The 17824-nt window shown below is 34.7% G+C and overlaps 1 protein-coding gene across 5 annotated transcripts in view; it reads left to right on the plus strand.

Moving 5' to 3' along the window:
• EPHA3 (EPH receptor A3) overlaps nucleotides 1-17824 on the plus strand; it is a 376254-nt gene that overhangs the window by 88049 nt on the left and 270381 nt on the right. For all 5 annotated transcript variants that reach the window (XM_057501930.1, XM_036898999.2, XM_036899008.2 and 2 more), the window contains exon 3: nucleotides 4903-5563. In XM_057501930.1, coding sequence (XP_057357913.1) covers nucleotides 4903-5563 — 661 coding nt within the window. The remainder of the gene's footprint in view (nucleotides 1-4902; nucleotides 5564-17824) is intronic.

Genomic DNA, 17824 nt, shown 5'->3' on the forward strand with positions numbered 1-17824 from the left:
TAAATGTGGGTGGAGGAATGGATAGTAGTCATTATATTAAGATTAGTGGCCATCTATATGGTCCAGCAATACAACTTCTGGGTATTTATCCAAGGAAAATAAAACACTGTTTAGAAAAGACACATGCACCCCTACGGTTCATTGCAGTATTATTTACAATAGTCAACATATGGAAGTAACCTAAGTGTCCAGCAATAGATGAATGAATGGATAAAAGAGATGTGGTATATATACTCATTGAAATTTTACTAGGCCATAAAAAGGAATGAAACCTTTCCATTTGTGACAACATAGGTAGACCTATGCTAAGTGAAATAAGTCAGACAGAGAAAGACAAATGCCACATGATTTCATTTATATGGGGAAGCTAAAAAGCAAAACAAATAAACAAACAAAACAAAACAGATACAGACGTACAGGAACAGAGAACAAACTGATGGTTGCCTGAGTGGAAGAGGGTGGGAGGACAGCCGAAATAGGTGAAGGGGGTTAAGAGGTATAATTTTCCAGTTATAAAATAAATGAGACACAGGAATGTAATGTACAGTATAGAGAATACAGTCATTAATATTGTAAAAACTATATGGTGACAGGTGATTGCTAAGCTTATTGTGGTGATCATTTTATAATGTATATAACTATCAAACATTATTTTATAACCTTAAGCTAATATAATATTGTTTGTCAACTATACTTTGATAAAAATATATAAAAATACATAAATCAAAAGAAAACTTAAAAAAACATTATTGTCCACACCATGCTAGGCATGCCCCTTCTGGGCATTTCTATCCCTAAACGATAGCCTGCATTTTGTTACAGAAGCTGGCCTCCAACATCAAATCCCTGTCTCCTCCCTCCTCATTCCCCTGGTTACAAGTGTAATTCTCTGACTGGACCAAAAATCACCATTAATAGCAACAAAACCCAAAAAAAATTCTATTCCTTATTTGTTTCAACTATTTTATCTTACTCTACTTCTTTTATATAATACTACTACAAATATAAATCCACATGAGTGTGTGTATATGTGTGTGTATGTACCTTAGAGACCAGAATGGGCTAAGAAAAACTATAAATAAATAGAAATATAATGATTTTTGTAAATATATTTGTGAGTGACGCTTGACAGGGATATTCTTACTGTAACTGATCATGCAGCTCCACACCTGAATCGCTGCTGCGTGGTGAATATTTGTATATCTCTAGGATGAGACTGAGTTTTGAAATGGCTAAGGATGTGTACAAAAGGAAAGAGTGTGGAAGTAAGAAACATGAACAGAAAAAGAATAACATCAACCAACGTAATACCTTTACAATTATTTGTACAAAATTAGTCATTACTAGCATTTTATAAAGTACAGCTATGTATTTACTGCAAATGTAATATTGTAAGCATTAAGGATATTGGTGATCATTTTCTTTTTATTGTCATCCACAAATTTCTCAGAAACTGGTTGTAAGTCATAAAAGGTAAATCCTGAAGTGATTTTTTTTAACTTTCTTAATATTTCCCAAATTGTGTTAGGCTATGAATATATACATTGCAGGCTCTCCTTCTCTTAAAGAAAATGTAAACACATTCCTCCTTACTCCCTATTAGCAAGTGGCTAAAAATGTATCCAGGAGAGTAATTAACATCAATAATGTGTATAAATCTGTAATTACTGTAATTGAGGCTTATTAGAATGATAGTTGTTAGGTTAAATGTTGATTATTAAAAATATATGTTTCCCCCAAAAATACATGTTTAACTCAGTTGACAAGGAACTGTGCTATCTAGAAAATATAAAGTAAGTGTCTCCTTTGTATCCTACAATATTTTGCTGATGGGAGGTTTACTGTGATTATCCCACTGGAAATAGATTTCAGAATGACCTTTCTAGGGAGAGGAAGTCTGGATATATGGTTTTCTTATAGTTGTAATAATCTGGAAAAAAAAGGAACTCAGCTAAGGCCTCTGTGGTCCAATAATAAAAGCTTGGAGTACGATTCTTAGAGCCAAGCTTAATATCAGAATTGTTGATTTTGGAGAATTCATCTTTTAAAAGAATTTGAGCTTTTTCCTATTTCTGTATCCCTCTCTGCTGAAGACAGTGTTACTGCTGGACACCCTTTGCATGGATTTTTTTTAAAGGATTAAGAAAATGAAGAGAAAGATGCTTTATAACCCCCAATTCTATATGTCATTCATTTTCTTTTTCCAAGTATGCCTTGGGACAATTACTATGGCAATATTGTATCTCTAATAATTTACGGACATTTATATAAGTTCTTGGCAAAGGACATTAGGGTAAATATGGGCATTCTTTAAAAGTAAAGTGTAAGCTTTACAATAACAACTTTAATAATGATTTCTGTTGTTGGGCTATTGAGAAAATGCTCATTTAGGGGTTTTATTTTACTGTCTTTGAACCTCAGCAAATGCTAGCGTTAGAGACTTGCTGGTTCTGCAAATGGTCTAAGATGACAAGCCACCATCACTTACAGGCAATTTGGTCTTCATTACAAATTAATGAAGTGATAATTGCTCTCTGCAACCTTTTATGGGCAAAGCATGCTGGTGTTGTTTGCGTTAGCTTTTTTCAATTTAAACCTTTGCATACAAGGACTTGTGAGAGCTTGCCGATTAGTGTTAGAGGAAAATGTTAAACTACATTGAGATATCCATAATTAAAATAATATTTTACATTAAATTATGAAAATCTCTGTATAGTCTTTTCTCTCTGTTTGATGTCTAGTGAAATGCTGTTCATAGCAGGAGCAATTTGCAACTGATCCATCAGTTACTAATTCTTATCTAATCTGAGAAGAAAATTTGACTGAAACATATTTAAGTCATTTGGTTTACTTTAAAATGATAATATCCACAATCTAATTTCCTGTAAAATGTAGACAGAAAACACTTATTCTCTGGAGTTTTTGTTAGCTCTGTACTTTACAAGCCATTGTAGAACCAGTGTAATGATAATAGAGAAATTTCCACATGGTGATTTTTTAACATCAGTTTTCTGAACCTTCAACTGTGTTCACTCTTTTTTATTTTTCTGATACTGAACTTGCACATTAATTTTTCTCTGAATATGACTTTAGTGTTTAGGTATCTCAGTGTAAAAAGCCTCAGAACTAAGAGTCTCATGTAAACTTCTCTTCTTATAGCTCTCTGTCTAATACATTCATGAGATGAATGAAAATGGTATATGGGCAATTTGTTAAAAGTACATTCTGCATATTTTCTTCTATTAAAATATAAACATATCTTATATATTACATTTAGGATTTTCTATAATGGTCCAAATTTGTTTCCTTTGTCGAACTTCGGGTGTGACAATGAAATCAAGCCAATATCGCCTCCAGAAAATGAGTCTTACACATCTCCCAAAAGGTGAAGTTGTATGCTGCATACTATGGGGGATATGAAGAGGTCTAAAATTTAGCAGATAGGTGTGAATCTAATCTTAGCATGTATCATGAAATAAGTATATAAATGAACAAGACATTTAATAAGGGCTATGTAGTACAGGAAGTTTCTTAAGAATGGCAGGGTTATAGAAGGCATCAAGGAGAAAGGAGCACAGTCCAGTTGGGGTTATACTGTCACCAAAAGAATGTCCAACATGTCTTTTGGAAATAGTCAAAAAACAGACAAATAAATAGTTCATGTTGACAGGAAGACAGTATGTGCATAAGTGAAATATATAATTTACTAATCTCAGTTCAAATTTTTAGCAAAATATAAAGGGAGGTTGGGACTGGTTTTTAGAAAAATGTGGACACCAATGTAAAGAGTTTGAAGTTATTGCACAGGTAATAGGGAGCTGTAGAAGACTTTGAATTTAATTACGATTTGGCAAAAGATCTATTTTCCTGGCAGCCTTAAGCAAAATTGGGCATGGTGAAAGGAAAGTAGAGGTACAAGGATAATAGAAACAGATGGTATAATAGTTGTAGAATTGTAAGTGAACAACAATGTGATGTTAAGTTAAAATCTCAAAACCTGTTCTAAGGATCACAGAAAACAGTGCTTCATTGTTCTAAAAAGTCTTGAAACTTTTAAACTCTTTTTACAATGAAAAAAACTTGTATTAGGATGACCCTAACTGCTGTAACAACAAAAACCCAAAGAGCCATTTACTTCTTACCTGTGTAAAATTCAATGTAGGTAAAAGATATTAAGAATTGAAATGTTCACTACCCTTATATCTTCTGTTTTCCAGGTGTAGCTATTAGGTTTTTATAGGGGTAGGGAGGGAAAAGAGGGATGTTCATATTCTCACTGCAAATTTTCTTTCATAGTTCACCAGCATGGATCCCTTGAAATGACTGAGTATGTTAAAAAATGTCATACACGAAGATACATGGTAATGACATTATCATTTAGATTCACCTGTTTTGCTTTACAGTATATTGATTTTACCAAAATCTGGCTCAAATTGGGAGATGAATAAAGATTCATTTTAGGCAGTGGTATTTTTCATTCTCTTTTTTAGTCACAAACACACAAAAAGCAATCCAAAAATATGTAGAGAATAAAATCATTTATTAGTGTTTTTGGAGATGACTGATTTGAGATCATGATCCAGGAATATATGGCTAGGTCCAGTCTAAGCAACTATTTCCTGGATATCCCACAAACTGCAGTGCAATTCAAATGTGTTAATCAAAATTGTAATAACTTTGTGCCAATGAACTCGGAGAAACTTGCAAATAATAAAAACTACAAACAAAAATGTAATGGGATTGCTCCACATCATGAACTTTAATGAGCAACACTGAAGTTTCTGTGTATTTATTTTGCATTTCCTATGATGCCTTTGGCACCCTCATCTTGTATTCATTATCATTCATTATGCTTAAACTAATTCATCCTGCCTCTCATGTTTTTTCTCCTTGATTCTTCAGTGGGAAGAAATCAGTGGTGTTGATGAACATTACACACCTATCAGGACTTACCAGGTGTGCAATGTCATGGATCATAGTCAAAACAATTGGCTGAGGACAAACTGGGTCCCCAGAAACTCAGCTCAGAAGATCTACGTAGAGCTCAAGTTCACTCTACGGGACTGCAATAGCATACCAATGGTTTTGGGGACTTGCAAGGAGACTTTCAACCTATACTACATGGAGTCTGATGACGATTATGGGGTCAAATTCCGAGAGCATCAGTTTACAAAGATTGACACCATTGCAGCTGATGAGAGTTTCACTCAAATGGATCTTGGGGACCGTATTCTGAAACTCAACACTGAGGTTCGAGAAGTAGGTCCTGTCAACAAAAAGGGATTTTATTTGGCTTTTCAAGATGTCGGTGCTTGTGTTGCCTTGGTGTCTGTGAGAGTGTACTTCAAGAAGTGCCCATTCACCGTGAAGAATCTGGCCATGTTTCCAGATACAGTACCTATGGATTCCCAGTCCCTGGTGGAGGTTAGAGGTTCTTGTGTTAACAATTCAAAGGAGGAGGACCCTCCCAGGATGTACTGCAGTACAGAAGGCGAGTGGCTGGTACCCATTGGCAAGTGCTCATGTAATGCTGGCTATGAAGAAAGAGGTTTTATGTGCCAAGGTAAGTAAGTCTTCTCTATTTTCCTTGGAGTGTTATTTCTCACCTGCAAGTTTATCAGAGTAATTGAAAGAAGTGAACCCAGCCTGAACTCACTTGGCAGTGAAACATACTTCAGACTGAATGGAGTCTATTTGTAGACTAAATTTATCCCATCCAATGTGTTATTTTTTTTGTAGAAATATTAATGTGTTTAAATATGTGGTGCTGGCCAATACCCCACTAGAGGTGTTACATATGCTATTTTTAGGTTTTCCCTGCTATTTAATAACTATGGCAGTATGACTCTAGTCCAACAGCAAGGAAAAAAAATCTCTTCCTCTTTACAAAGAGGGAAGAAATGTCATTGGCACTCAAATAATCAAATTGTGACAGAATTAGATATTCATTGATTATGTTTGTGCTCTTCTGTTTCATAGCAGTATGTACTTAGTATAAAATACACTCTTTCCTTCAGTGACATCAAATACATGTTTACTTACAGTGTATTAGTCCTTTAATAAATATTATTTTATTTAAAAATCCAGGGTTGAGACTTCAGTGCTTGATGTATAGAGGAGTATTTAAAAATATATTATTTTGTGCCATGATTTGCTCCTTTTGGCTGCCCAGGAGACTATCTGTACCACACCTTAGATTGGAGTGCATATTTGATCCTTACTATAGAATTAGAGAACCTCAACTCTGTCATCAAGTTGGCTTTTATTAAAAATCTCTTTGTACTTAAAATAAAATCAGTTACAAGAAAATCTTTTTTCATATAAAATACGATATATGCGATGAAAACTACTTCATCTCAAAATGTGTTATTTAGCATTAGGCAGGGGTTTCTGTTTAAGAAATTATTGTTAAAATTTTGAAATTATAAATATATAGGAGAGCTTAGGTACTTAGTCCTTAGAATCTAGTCTGTTTTAATACCTGCTTTTGCTGTTGTACTGTGCCCAGGGAATTGAGTTTGGTATTCTACTTGAGACTATTCAGTAGGTGTCAAGTCCACAATAAAGAAATGAATGTACTTTTACATAAATTGACCTTTATGACAATCTGAACAGAATGTAGTGTTTTGCTTTTGACTATAGACATAGTTTATACAAAAAAATTTTATAGTAAGAGTAAATAGTACACTTTAGCCCCCTACTTGCCCATGCTATTTAGATCCTTGGCAAGCACCATCAGAATACTCTTACTAACTATGGTTTTGAAAGTTTGAAATTTGAAACAACATACTAATATGATTTGCTTATTTATGTGAGTGGTACTGTTTGTGATATATGATATTTGTGAGATTTATTTTAAATAACATAATAAAGTCCTAGATCAAGAGGAATTAAAAAATCATCCATTCTTTCCAATTTGATCCCTACTAAACTTGTCTCTGATAGCCATACCAGGAAAGGAATAGATGTGTCTGCATCTCAGTAATATGTATCATTTATGCAGAGCAATATTCCATTGAACAAGAAACCTAATCATTAAATGCTAAGACTTTAAAAAATTTTTATATACTGTTTTATGTCCCATTCAAGAAATTGAAAAATATATATCAGTGAGGTAATAGAATCACAAAAGTGCTAATCAGAATAAGTAAAACATCCAAATAATTAACTTTTATTACATGCTGTTTTGAGGCCAAACTTTAATAGAATTTCTAAAAAGAGTTACATTAAGCTGTATTGAGAAAGATCACAATAAATTCAGAATTGCTGTTATCTATGTAACCTCATTTAAACTTACTGAACCACTTTTTCAAAGTAACTACTATGCTATTCAATTGCACTTCATGTCAAGATTACTTCCAATGATAATATTTATGCCAAAATTTTTACATTCTTGAATCTTGTAGTTTATTATGCTGAAGAATATTAACAGCACCTCCTTGATATAATAAGGCTAGATGATCACAAACTTCCTCAGCTGTTAAAATGCTGATTTTAGAAAAAGAGATACATATACGCAAACAGCAAATGATTCTAAGGCAGAGATCTTGAAGATAAACCAATAAGAGTAATTATAGTAGACTTAGAGATGGCACATAAAATGGGATGTGCTTGGGCTTTAATAGGGTAATGATTCTTCAGTGATGTAATTTAAAGAGGAGCATGTTCTGATGGGTATCTTGACATTGCTGATGCTGCCAGGTGAGTTTTGGCTTCCTCTCTTTTCAAAATCAAAAATTTCCCTGTTACTGGTTATTAGACAGTGTGCCAAGGTATTCTACTTTGTTCTGATTTACATGTAGTATCAAATCTAAAGCAATTTTATTTTAACAAGTATTTGTTTTAATATGTCAATTTGAGCATAACTCTATATTATGTCTTAAAAATCCAATAATCAATGAATTCTGTAGCCCGGTATCTGTAAAGTGTAGGCCGGCATGGTTTGAGGCTGGTGACTTTGCTGTTGTCAGTGATGGTGCGGGTAATTGTTGTGGCTGTTACCAGTTCCTTTTTTTAATTCATAACTTTTTGGTTGTTTTTTTAATGAGCTTATTGACTGGTTAGAGTAACTTGTAATGACTCTCACAAATCAACATTCTGGTGCAGTCCTTCAATTCATGCACACAGAGGAATGGTAATCTTTAGTAAAGAAACAAGTGAAAGGTAGCTAAACAAACCACTTATTTTGTAAGGTCACTTTAGCTTTGTTTTACAAAAGTACTGGGTCACTCTTCTTAAAAAAGGATGGAATAATACCTTGACATATCTACTACTGGGAGCACAAATATAGCTAGAGTTTAAATACCTCAGGATAATATTATAACAAAATGATAAACAACCATAGTCTTTCAGTTGCCTAATATAGAGGAAAACAAGTCTCATCCACCTCATTTCAACAAATATCTGTATAAGAATTCAAAGATTTTTTTTAAACATTCTTTACTTACCAGATGCCAGACACTGTCCTTAAATGCTAAGTAATGTCTATGAAGCTATCATATTTATCCCTCAAAATAATTGATAAAAATAAGGAAAAAATATTATCTTTATTTGAAAAATGAGAACAAAGCTTTGATAGGTGAAATATCTTGTGTTAGGTTCCTTAGTGGTGAGTAAATGTTAAAATGGAGATCTGAAATTAAGCAGTTTGTGTCCAAAGTCTGTAGTCTTTTCTTTTTGTCTTTTCATATTTTTTTAAAATTAAAAAATCATTGGTATACAGTCCTTTGATGTTTTCAAATACACAACATGGTGGTTCAATATTCACCCATATTACAAGTCCTCACACCACCCCCTCCATTGCAGTCACTCTTTATTAACATAGTAAGATGTTACAATTATAATTGTCTTCTCTGTGCTGTACTACCACGCCATGACCTACCTGTATTGTGATTGCGAATTATTATGCCCCTTAATCCCCTTCTCAAAATCTGTAGTCTTAAGCTCTATGCAAACTGCTTCCCTATGATTCAGTCCAATGATGACAGAGACCAGTGAACCCCACAGGACATGTCATGTCCTGGAGTTAGAGTGCTGTAAACTGGAGTATAAGTAGAACCACAGAGAACTGGTATGAAGTGATCAAGAACCTGTTAAAATAAGGTTTATTTATTTCAGTTTATTTTCCACATCTTTCTGTTGCCATATGTTTTAGAAAGAAGAATTACTAGCCAAAATGGCATATTTCAGGTAGACTAAGCTTAACCTGGTTAATACATAATAAAATTTGGATATGTAAATTGTCAAGCATCTTAGATATGTTAAAAAGCCTATCAAATGTAATTCAATAACTGTTTCTGACCATCTATTAGTACAAAGTAATAATGTGCCAGCCATGGTGGAAACATAGATAAATAAATCATTGCATCTACCTTCCAGGAGCTCACAATTTAGTATGAAAGATAAATACATCAATTAATAATTTTAATACCAGCTAGGCCAATAATTCTTCTACCAGAGTTACAAGGTACTTTGGCATTACAGGAGGAGAGATTGATTTTGAATATTTCAAAAATTAGTAATGGAAATTGAAAAGATTCAGACTCATCACTATTGGGTTTAGAACCTTTGGGATTAAAGAGAAAGAGCCAACTATCTTTCACAACTTACACCTTCTAGAAGGTAAGGTTTATCACTTGTTTATTGTATCTTTATCTTAAAATCTCAAAATATGTAGAAGTCCCATTAGAGTTTCATGTTCTGAGTTTGTTCCACAGGGAGGCCTTAAAGACAATCTAAATTTCATAACTAGGTCATTTTCTGACTTTAATATGAAATATTCTGAATCATCTTACTCCACTCTAGATGGATAATTGGGACAAAGTTCAATTAACTGAATGATGAAATTGTGACAATATCCATTTAATAGGGAAAATATAATGATAAAGACATTTTGTAGTCAGAAAACATAACCATTAATTTCGGAACTGTAAATAAAACAAAATTATCTTTGTATAGGCCCAGGATTCTAACCATGATATTATAATTCTCTTGTATGTGATATATACTTTCACAACAGTTCACTTTTCTTGAAATGAGCAAAAGTAGCAAAAAGTATCCTTTGATCAATTATTCAACTATTCAACAATTATTGAGCCTCTAATATGTACCAAACACTGTGTTGGACACTAGGAGAAAAAAAGATGAATATTATCACCAATAATTAGTTCATTTATAGTTCAAAAATTGTATGTGTGTTCTTAAATATTTTGTTTTTGCCTCCAAAGGAAATAGATCATTTTTTAATTAAGGTATCATTGATATACAATCTTACAAAGGTTTCACATGAGCAACATTGTGGTTTCAACATTCACCCATATTATTCAGTCCTGTCCACACCCCACTGCAGCCACTGTCCATCAGCATAGTAAGATGCTATAGAGTCACTACTTGTCTTCTCCATGCTATAGTATCTTCCTTGGGCCCTACCCATATTGTGTGTGCTAATTATAATACCCCTTAATCCCCTTCTCCCTCCCTCTCTAACCACCCTCCCCAACCCCTTTTAGTACCCACTAGTCCCTTCCAGGAGTTTGTGAGTCTGCTGCTGTTTTGTTTCTTCAGTTTTGCTTTATTGTTGTACTCCACAAATGAGAACCATTTCATACTTGTCTTTCTCTTCCTGGCTCATTTCACTGAGCATAATACCCTCTAGCTCCATCCATGTTATCTCAAATGGTAGGATTTGTTTTCTTCTTATGGCTGAATAATATTCCATTGTGTATATGTACCACTCCTTCTTTATCTATTCATCTACTGCTGGACACTTAGGTTGCTTCTATATCTTGGCTATTGTAAATAGTGCTGTGATAAACATGGGGTGCATATGTCTTTTTGAATTAGGGATCTTGTTTTCTTCAGGTAAATTCCTATGAGTGGAATGACTGGGTCAAATGGATTTCTATTTTTAGTTTTTTGAGGAACCTCCATATTGCTTTCCACAATAGTTGAAGTAATTTACATTTCCACCAGCAGTGTAGGAGGGTTCCCCTTTCTGCACATCCTCGCCAGCATTTGTTGTTGCTTGTCTTTTGGATGTTGGCCATCCTAACTGGTGTGAGGTGATATCTCATTGTGGTTTTAATTTGCATTTCTCTGATGATTAGCGATGTGGAGCATCTTTTCATGTGTCTGTTGGCCATCTGAATTTCTTCTTTGGAGAAGTGCCTGTTCAGATTCTCCACCCATTTTTTAATTGGGCTATTTGCTTTTTGTGTGTTGAGGTGTGTAAGCTCTTTATATATTTTGGCTGTTAACCCCTTATCAGAGGAGTTGTTTATGAATATATTCTCCCATGCCTTCTTGTTCTACTGATGGTGTCCTTTGCTGTACAGAAGTGTTTTAGTTTGATGTAGTCCCATTTGTTCATTTTTGCTTTTGTTTCCCTTGCCCAAGGAGATGTGTTCAGGAAAATTTATTCATGTTTATATCAAGAGATTTTTGCCTATGTTTTTTTCTATGAGTTATATGTTTTCATTGCTTACATTCAGGTCCTTGATCCATTTAGAGTTTACTTTGTGTATGGAGTTAGACAATAATTCAGTTTCATTCTCTTACATGTAGCTGTCCAGTTTTGCCAACACTAGTTGTTGAAGAGGCTGTCATTTCCCCATTGTATATCATGGCTCCTTTATCATATATTAATTCACCATATATGTGTGGGTTTATGTCTGGGCTCTCTATTCTGTTCCATTGATCTATGGGTCTGTTCTTGTGCCAGTACCAAGTTGTCTTGATTACTATGGCTCTGTAGTAGAGCTTGAAGTTAGGGAGCATACTTTCTCCAGCTTTGTTCTTCTCTAGATTGCTTTGACTTTCAGGGTCTTTGTGGTTCCATATGAATTTGAGAACTATATTGAATAATGCTGTTGGTATTTTCATAGGAATTGCATTGAGTCTGTAGATTGCTTTAGGCAGGATGGCCATTTTGACAATATTAATTCTTTCTATCTGTGAGCACAGGATGTATTTCCATTTAATGGTGTCTTCTTTAATTTCTCTCATGAGTGTCTTGTAGATTTCAGGGTATAGGTCTTTCACCACCCTGGTTAGATTTATTCCTAGATATTTTATTCTTTTTGATGAAATTGTAAATGGCATTGTTTTCCTGATTTCTCTTTATGCTAGTTCATTGTTAGTATATAGGAATGCCACTGATTTCTGTGTATTAATTTTGTATCCTGCAACTTTGCTGAATTCAGTTATTAGTTCTAGTAGTTTTTGGTGGAGTCTTTATGGTTTTTCATGTATAATATCATGTCATTTGCAAATAATGACAGTTTAACTTCTTCCTTACCAGTTTGGGAGCCTTTAATTTCTATCTTGTCTGATTTCCACAACTAGGACCTCAAGTGCTATATTGAATGAAAGTGGTGAGAGTGTAGATCCTTGTGTTGTTTATGATCTTAGAAGAAAGCTTTTTGTCATTGAGCATGACATTGGCTGTGGGTTTGTCATATATGGCCTTTGTTATGTTGAGGTACATAACCTCTATACCCCCAATTTGTTGAGACTTTTTATCGTGAATGAATGTTGAATATTTATCAAATGCTTTCTCAGCATCTATTGAGATGATCCTGTGATTTTCGTCCTTATTTTTGTTGATATGATATATGATGTTGATGGATTTTGTATTATTGTACCATCCTTGCATCCCTGGAACAAATCCAACTTCATCATGATGGAGGATCTTTTTAATATGTTTTTTTTTCAAGGAGGTAACATCTATATTATATGAAGAACATCTGCAAATCAGTAAAAGATAATCAGATTAATAATGAGGGAATACTTGCAGTGAGGCAATTAATAAACTAGGGAAACAAAATGTCCAGTAAGCAAAGGAAACTGTACTCAGCTTCCTTTGAGATAAGATAACTGCAAATTGAAGCAACAATCAAAAAAAAATTTACACTCATCGGATTAGAAATCACAAAAGTTTAACAGTATCAAATATGTGGAATGATATGCGAGAGAGAAACTCTAACATGCTGTTTAGAAAATATAATTTTTTCTAAAATCTCAGGATGGCAGTTTAACTCTGTCTCAAATATATACAAATTCTAAGATCAGTAATTCCATTTTAACTAGTAGAAGAAAAAAAAATATGAACAAAGAGACAAAGATGAAGAGAACAGACTGAAGTAATGTATAACAATATGGATAGAGCTTGAAAACAATTAGAAAAAAACAACTGCAAAGTTATATATGTCTGTGTTTATATGTATATGTGACAGTACTGTTAATATTATGACTTAAAAAATTGAAATATATTATTTACATACACACATAAGTGAATACAGCCCGAATTAATGGCATTTTTTTCTTCTGATGAAAAAGAATTAGGAATGGGCGTTGGAGAGGAATTTAGAAGAATAAATTTTGTATGTTTCTTTATCCTTTACAGAAAAAAACCACAAGATTTGAATGGTAGATACCCAGGTGTTTTGTCCCATTACTCTCTAGATTTTTCTCTATTTTTTTTTTTTTGAGAGGGCATCTCTCATATTTATTGATCAAATTGTTGTTAACAACAATAAAATTCTGTATAGGGGAGTCAGTGTTCAATGCACAATCATTAATCCACCCCCAGCCTAATTCACGTCAGTCTCCAATCTTCTGAAGCATAATGAACAAGTTCTTACATGGTGAACAAATACTTACATAGTGAATAAGTTCTTATATGTTGAACAGTACAAGGGCAGTCATCACAAAAACTTTCGGTTTTGATCACTCATTATGAATTATAAACTATCAGGTCAAATATGAATACTCATTTGATTTTTATACTTGATTTATATGTGGATACCACATTTCTCTCTTTATTATTATTATTTTTAATAAAATGCTGAAGTGGTAGGTAGATACAAGATAAAGGTAGAAAACATAGTTTAGTGTTGTAAGAGAGCAAATGTAGATGATCAGGTGTGTGCCTGTAGACTATGTGTTAATCCAAGCTAGACAAGGGCAATAAAACATCCATGTATGCAGAAGATTTCTCTCGGAACAGGGGGGGTGAGGTTCTAAGCCTCACCACTGTTGATCCCCAATTTCTCACCTGATGGCCCCCCTGCGACTGTGCCTGTCTTAGGTTGTTCCTCCCTTGAGGAATCTTACCCGTCTCTGGCTAACCAGTCAACTTCCGGGGCCATACAGGGAAATGTAAAGTTGGTAAGTGAGAGAGAAGCCATATTGTTTGAAAAGGTTATCTTTTTACTTCTTTGTAGATTTATGCCATGTGGCTTCTATGCCCAGCATTTTTCTTGAGGTATCTTTACCATTTGGAGAAGTTATGATACTCGGTGTATTCGATATGAGGCACAAATTCTATTTAAGGGTTGTAACTAGGAAGGAAGAAGAAAAGCTATAGAGGTAGCAGATGGAAGAAAACATGGGAAGACTGATTATTTCCTTGACATATCTTTTTGTAGAGTAACTTAAGCATGTATAGGTTTTAAACTACTAATTAAATTGCGCACACATATTAACATAATAGGAATGCAGTTACATAACCAAAGCAGATCTATAATTACCAGCCATCTCCAGTGAAGCCAAGAAAACCAGTTAGGCACCCTAGGCATTTGTGAAAATTTGTCTATGATATAATGGATATTGTCCAACTGTAATTGAACAGTGTGAGAGAAATCAGACAAATTAAAACAACCCATTCCTGGGAACTGTTCACATCCCATATGTTCTTTTAACAGTAGATAGTCTGTAGTTGTAAGATTTTGGAGCGCAACAACTTGCACTTCTCCTAATTCTTGGTTGAGTTCCAAAAGTATAGATCCAGTCAAATCTGTTGTTTAACTCTATGCACAGGCCAGCTTAGATATCTCCTTCTTCATTCCAATGGCAAGTCCAGGAACCGGTGGGATGAATGCAGCTACAACTGCAGCATCGCCTGGATCTTTGTTGAGGTGTTTTGATGATCATCTTCTGGTATGTCTCTTCCAGAGAGTGCTGATGTTGGAAGTTCTTCATATCGTATCTTAGTTCATTTTCTGGGTAGCCAAATTAGGCTTTGATCCTCTGTATAAACACAAACAGACCCTTTGCCCACACTTTGCTATGCCCTTTATACCATTGTGTAGAACTCATTGGAGGTCACCACACAGGAACTGCTTTTTTTTTTTTTTAAGAGAAAGGAATATTATCAGAAAAGTGTAGATCCATAGCTGATCATCTGACACCCTTTAAGTGATCAAAATTAAGGATATTTAAAGCATGCATTAATCGTTGATTTATAGTTAGTTTTATCCTATCAAGGAGTAATACCCCTTCTGTTTCATTCTTTTTTTTTTTGTTATCTTTAATCCACACTTACATGAAGAATATTATATTTACTAGGCTCTCCTCTATACCAGGTCCCCCTATAAACCCCTTTACAGTCACTGTCCATCAGCATAGCAAAATGTTGTAGAATCACTACTTCCCTTCTCTGTGTTGTACAGCCCTCCCCTTTCTCCCACCCCCCCATGCATGCTAATCTTAATACCCCCTACTTATTGCCACCCCCTTATCCCTCCCTACCCACCCATCCTCCCCAGTCCCTTTCCCTTTGGTACCTGTTAGTCCATTCTTGGGTTCTGTGATTCTGCTGCTGTTTTGATCCTTCAGTTTTTCCTTTGTTCTTATACTCCACAGATGAGTGAAATCATTTGGTATTTCTCTTTCTCTGCTTGGCTTATTTCACTGAGGATAATACCCTCCAGCTCCATCCATGTTGCTGCAAATGGTAGGATTTGCCCTCTTCTTATGGCTGAGTAGTATTCCATTGTGTATATGTACCAGTTCTTCTTTATCCATTCATCTACCGATGGACATATAGGTTGCTTCCAATTCTTGGCTATTGTAAATAGTGCTGCGATAAACATAGGGGTGCACAGATCTTTCTCATACTTGATTGCTGCATTCTTAGGGTAAATTCCTAGGAGCGGAATTCCTGGGTCAAATGGTAAGTCTGTTTTGAGCGTTTTGAGGAACCTCCATACTGCTTTCCACAATGGTTGAACTAATTTACATTCCCACCAGCAGTGTAAGAGGGTTCCCCTTTCTCCACAGCCTCGCCAACATTTGTTGTTGTTTCTCTTTTGGATGGCAGCCATCCTTACTGGTGTGAGGTGATACCTCATTGTAGTTTTAATTTGCATTTCTCTGATAATTAGTGATGTGGAGCAACTTTTCATGTGTCTGTTGGCCATCTGTATTTCTTTTTTGGAGAACTGTCTTTTCAGTTTCTTCGCCCATTTTTTAATTGGATTATTTGATTTTTGTTTGTTGAGGTGTGTGAGCTCTTTATATATTTTGGACGTCAAGCCTTTATCGGATCTGTCATTTACAAGTATATTCTCCCATACTGTAGGGTTCCTTTTTGTTCTATTGATGGTGTCTTTTGCTGTACAGAAGCTTTTCAGCTTAATATAGTCCCACTTGTTCATTTTTGCTGTTGTTTTCCTTGCCCGGGAAGATTTGTTCAAGAAGAGGTCACTCATGTTTATGTCTAAGAGGTTTTTGCCAATGTTTTCTTCCAAGAGTTTAATGGTTTCATGACTTACATTCAGATCTTTGATCCATTTTGAGTTTACTTTTGTATATGGGGTTAGACAGTGGTTCAGTTTCATTCTCCTACATGTAGCTGTCCAGTTTTGCCAGCACCATCTGTTGAAGAGACTGTCATTTTGCCATTGTATGTCCATGGCTCCTTTATCAAATATTAATTGACCATATATGTTTGGGTTAATGTCTGGAGTTTCTAGTCTGTTCCACTGGTCTGTGGCTCTGCTCTTGTACCAGTACCAAATTGTCTTGATTACTGTGGCTTTATAGTAGAGCTTGAAGTTGGGGAGTGAGATCCCCCCTACTTTATTCTTCTTTCTCAGGATTGCTTTGGCTATTCGGGGTCTTTGGTGTTTCCATATGAATTTTTGAATTATTTGTTCCAGTTCATTGAAGAATGTTGCTGGTAATTTGATAAGGATTGCATCAAATCTTTATATTGCTTTGGGTAGGATGGCCATTTTGATGATATTAATTCTTCGTAGCCACGAGCATGGGATCAGTTTCCATTTGTTAGTGTCCCCTTTAATTTCTCTTTAGTGTGACTTGTAGTTTTCAGAGTATAGGTCATTCACTTCTTTGGTTAGATTTATTCCTAGGTATTTTATTCTTTGTAATGCAATTGTGAATGGAATTGTTTTCCTGATTTCTCTTTCTATTGTTTCATTGTTAGTATATAGGAAAACTACAAATTTCTGTGTGTTAATTTTGTATCCTGCAACTTTGCTGTATTCTGATACCAGTTCTAGTAGTTTTGGGGTGGAGTCTTTAGGGTTTTTTATGTACAATATCATGTCATCTGCAAATAGTGACAGTTTAACTTCTTCTTTACCAATCTGGATTCCTTGCATTTCTTTGTTTTGTCTGATTACCGTGGCTAGGACCTCCAGTACTATGTTAAATAGCAGTGGGGAGAGTGGGCATCCCTGTCTAGTTCCCAATCTCAGAGGAAAAACTTTCAGCTTCTCACTATTCAGTATAATGTTGGCTATGGTTTTATGATATATGGTCTTTATTATGTTGAGGAACTTGCCCTCTATTCCCATTTTGCTGAGAGTTTTTATCATGAATAGATGTTGAATTTTGTCAACTGCTTTTTCAGCATCTATGGAGATGATCATGTGGTTTTTGTCTTTCTTTTTGTGGATGTGGTGGATGATGTTGATGGATTTTTCAATGTTCTACCATCCTTGCATCCCTGGGATGAATCCCATTTGGTCATGGTGTATGATCCTCTTGATGTAGTTTTGAATTCGGTTTGCTAGTATTC

This window comes from Manis pentadactyla, chromosome 1 (genome assembly GCF_030020395.1).
Source record: "Manis pentadactyla isolate mManPen7 chromosome 1, mManPen7.hap1, whole genome shotgun sequence".
Classification (NCBI taxonomy): Eukaryota; Metazoa; Chordata; class Mammalia; order Pholidota; family Manidae; genus Manis; species Manis pentadactyla.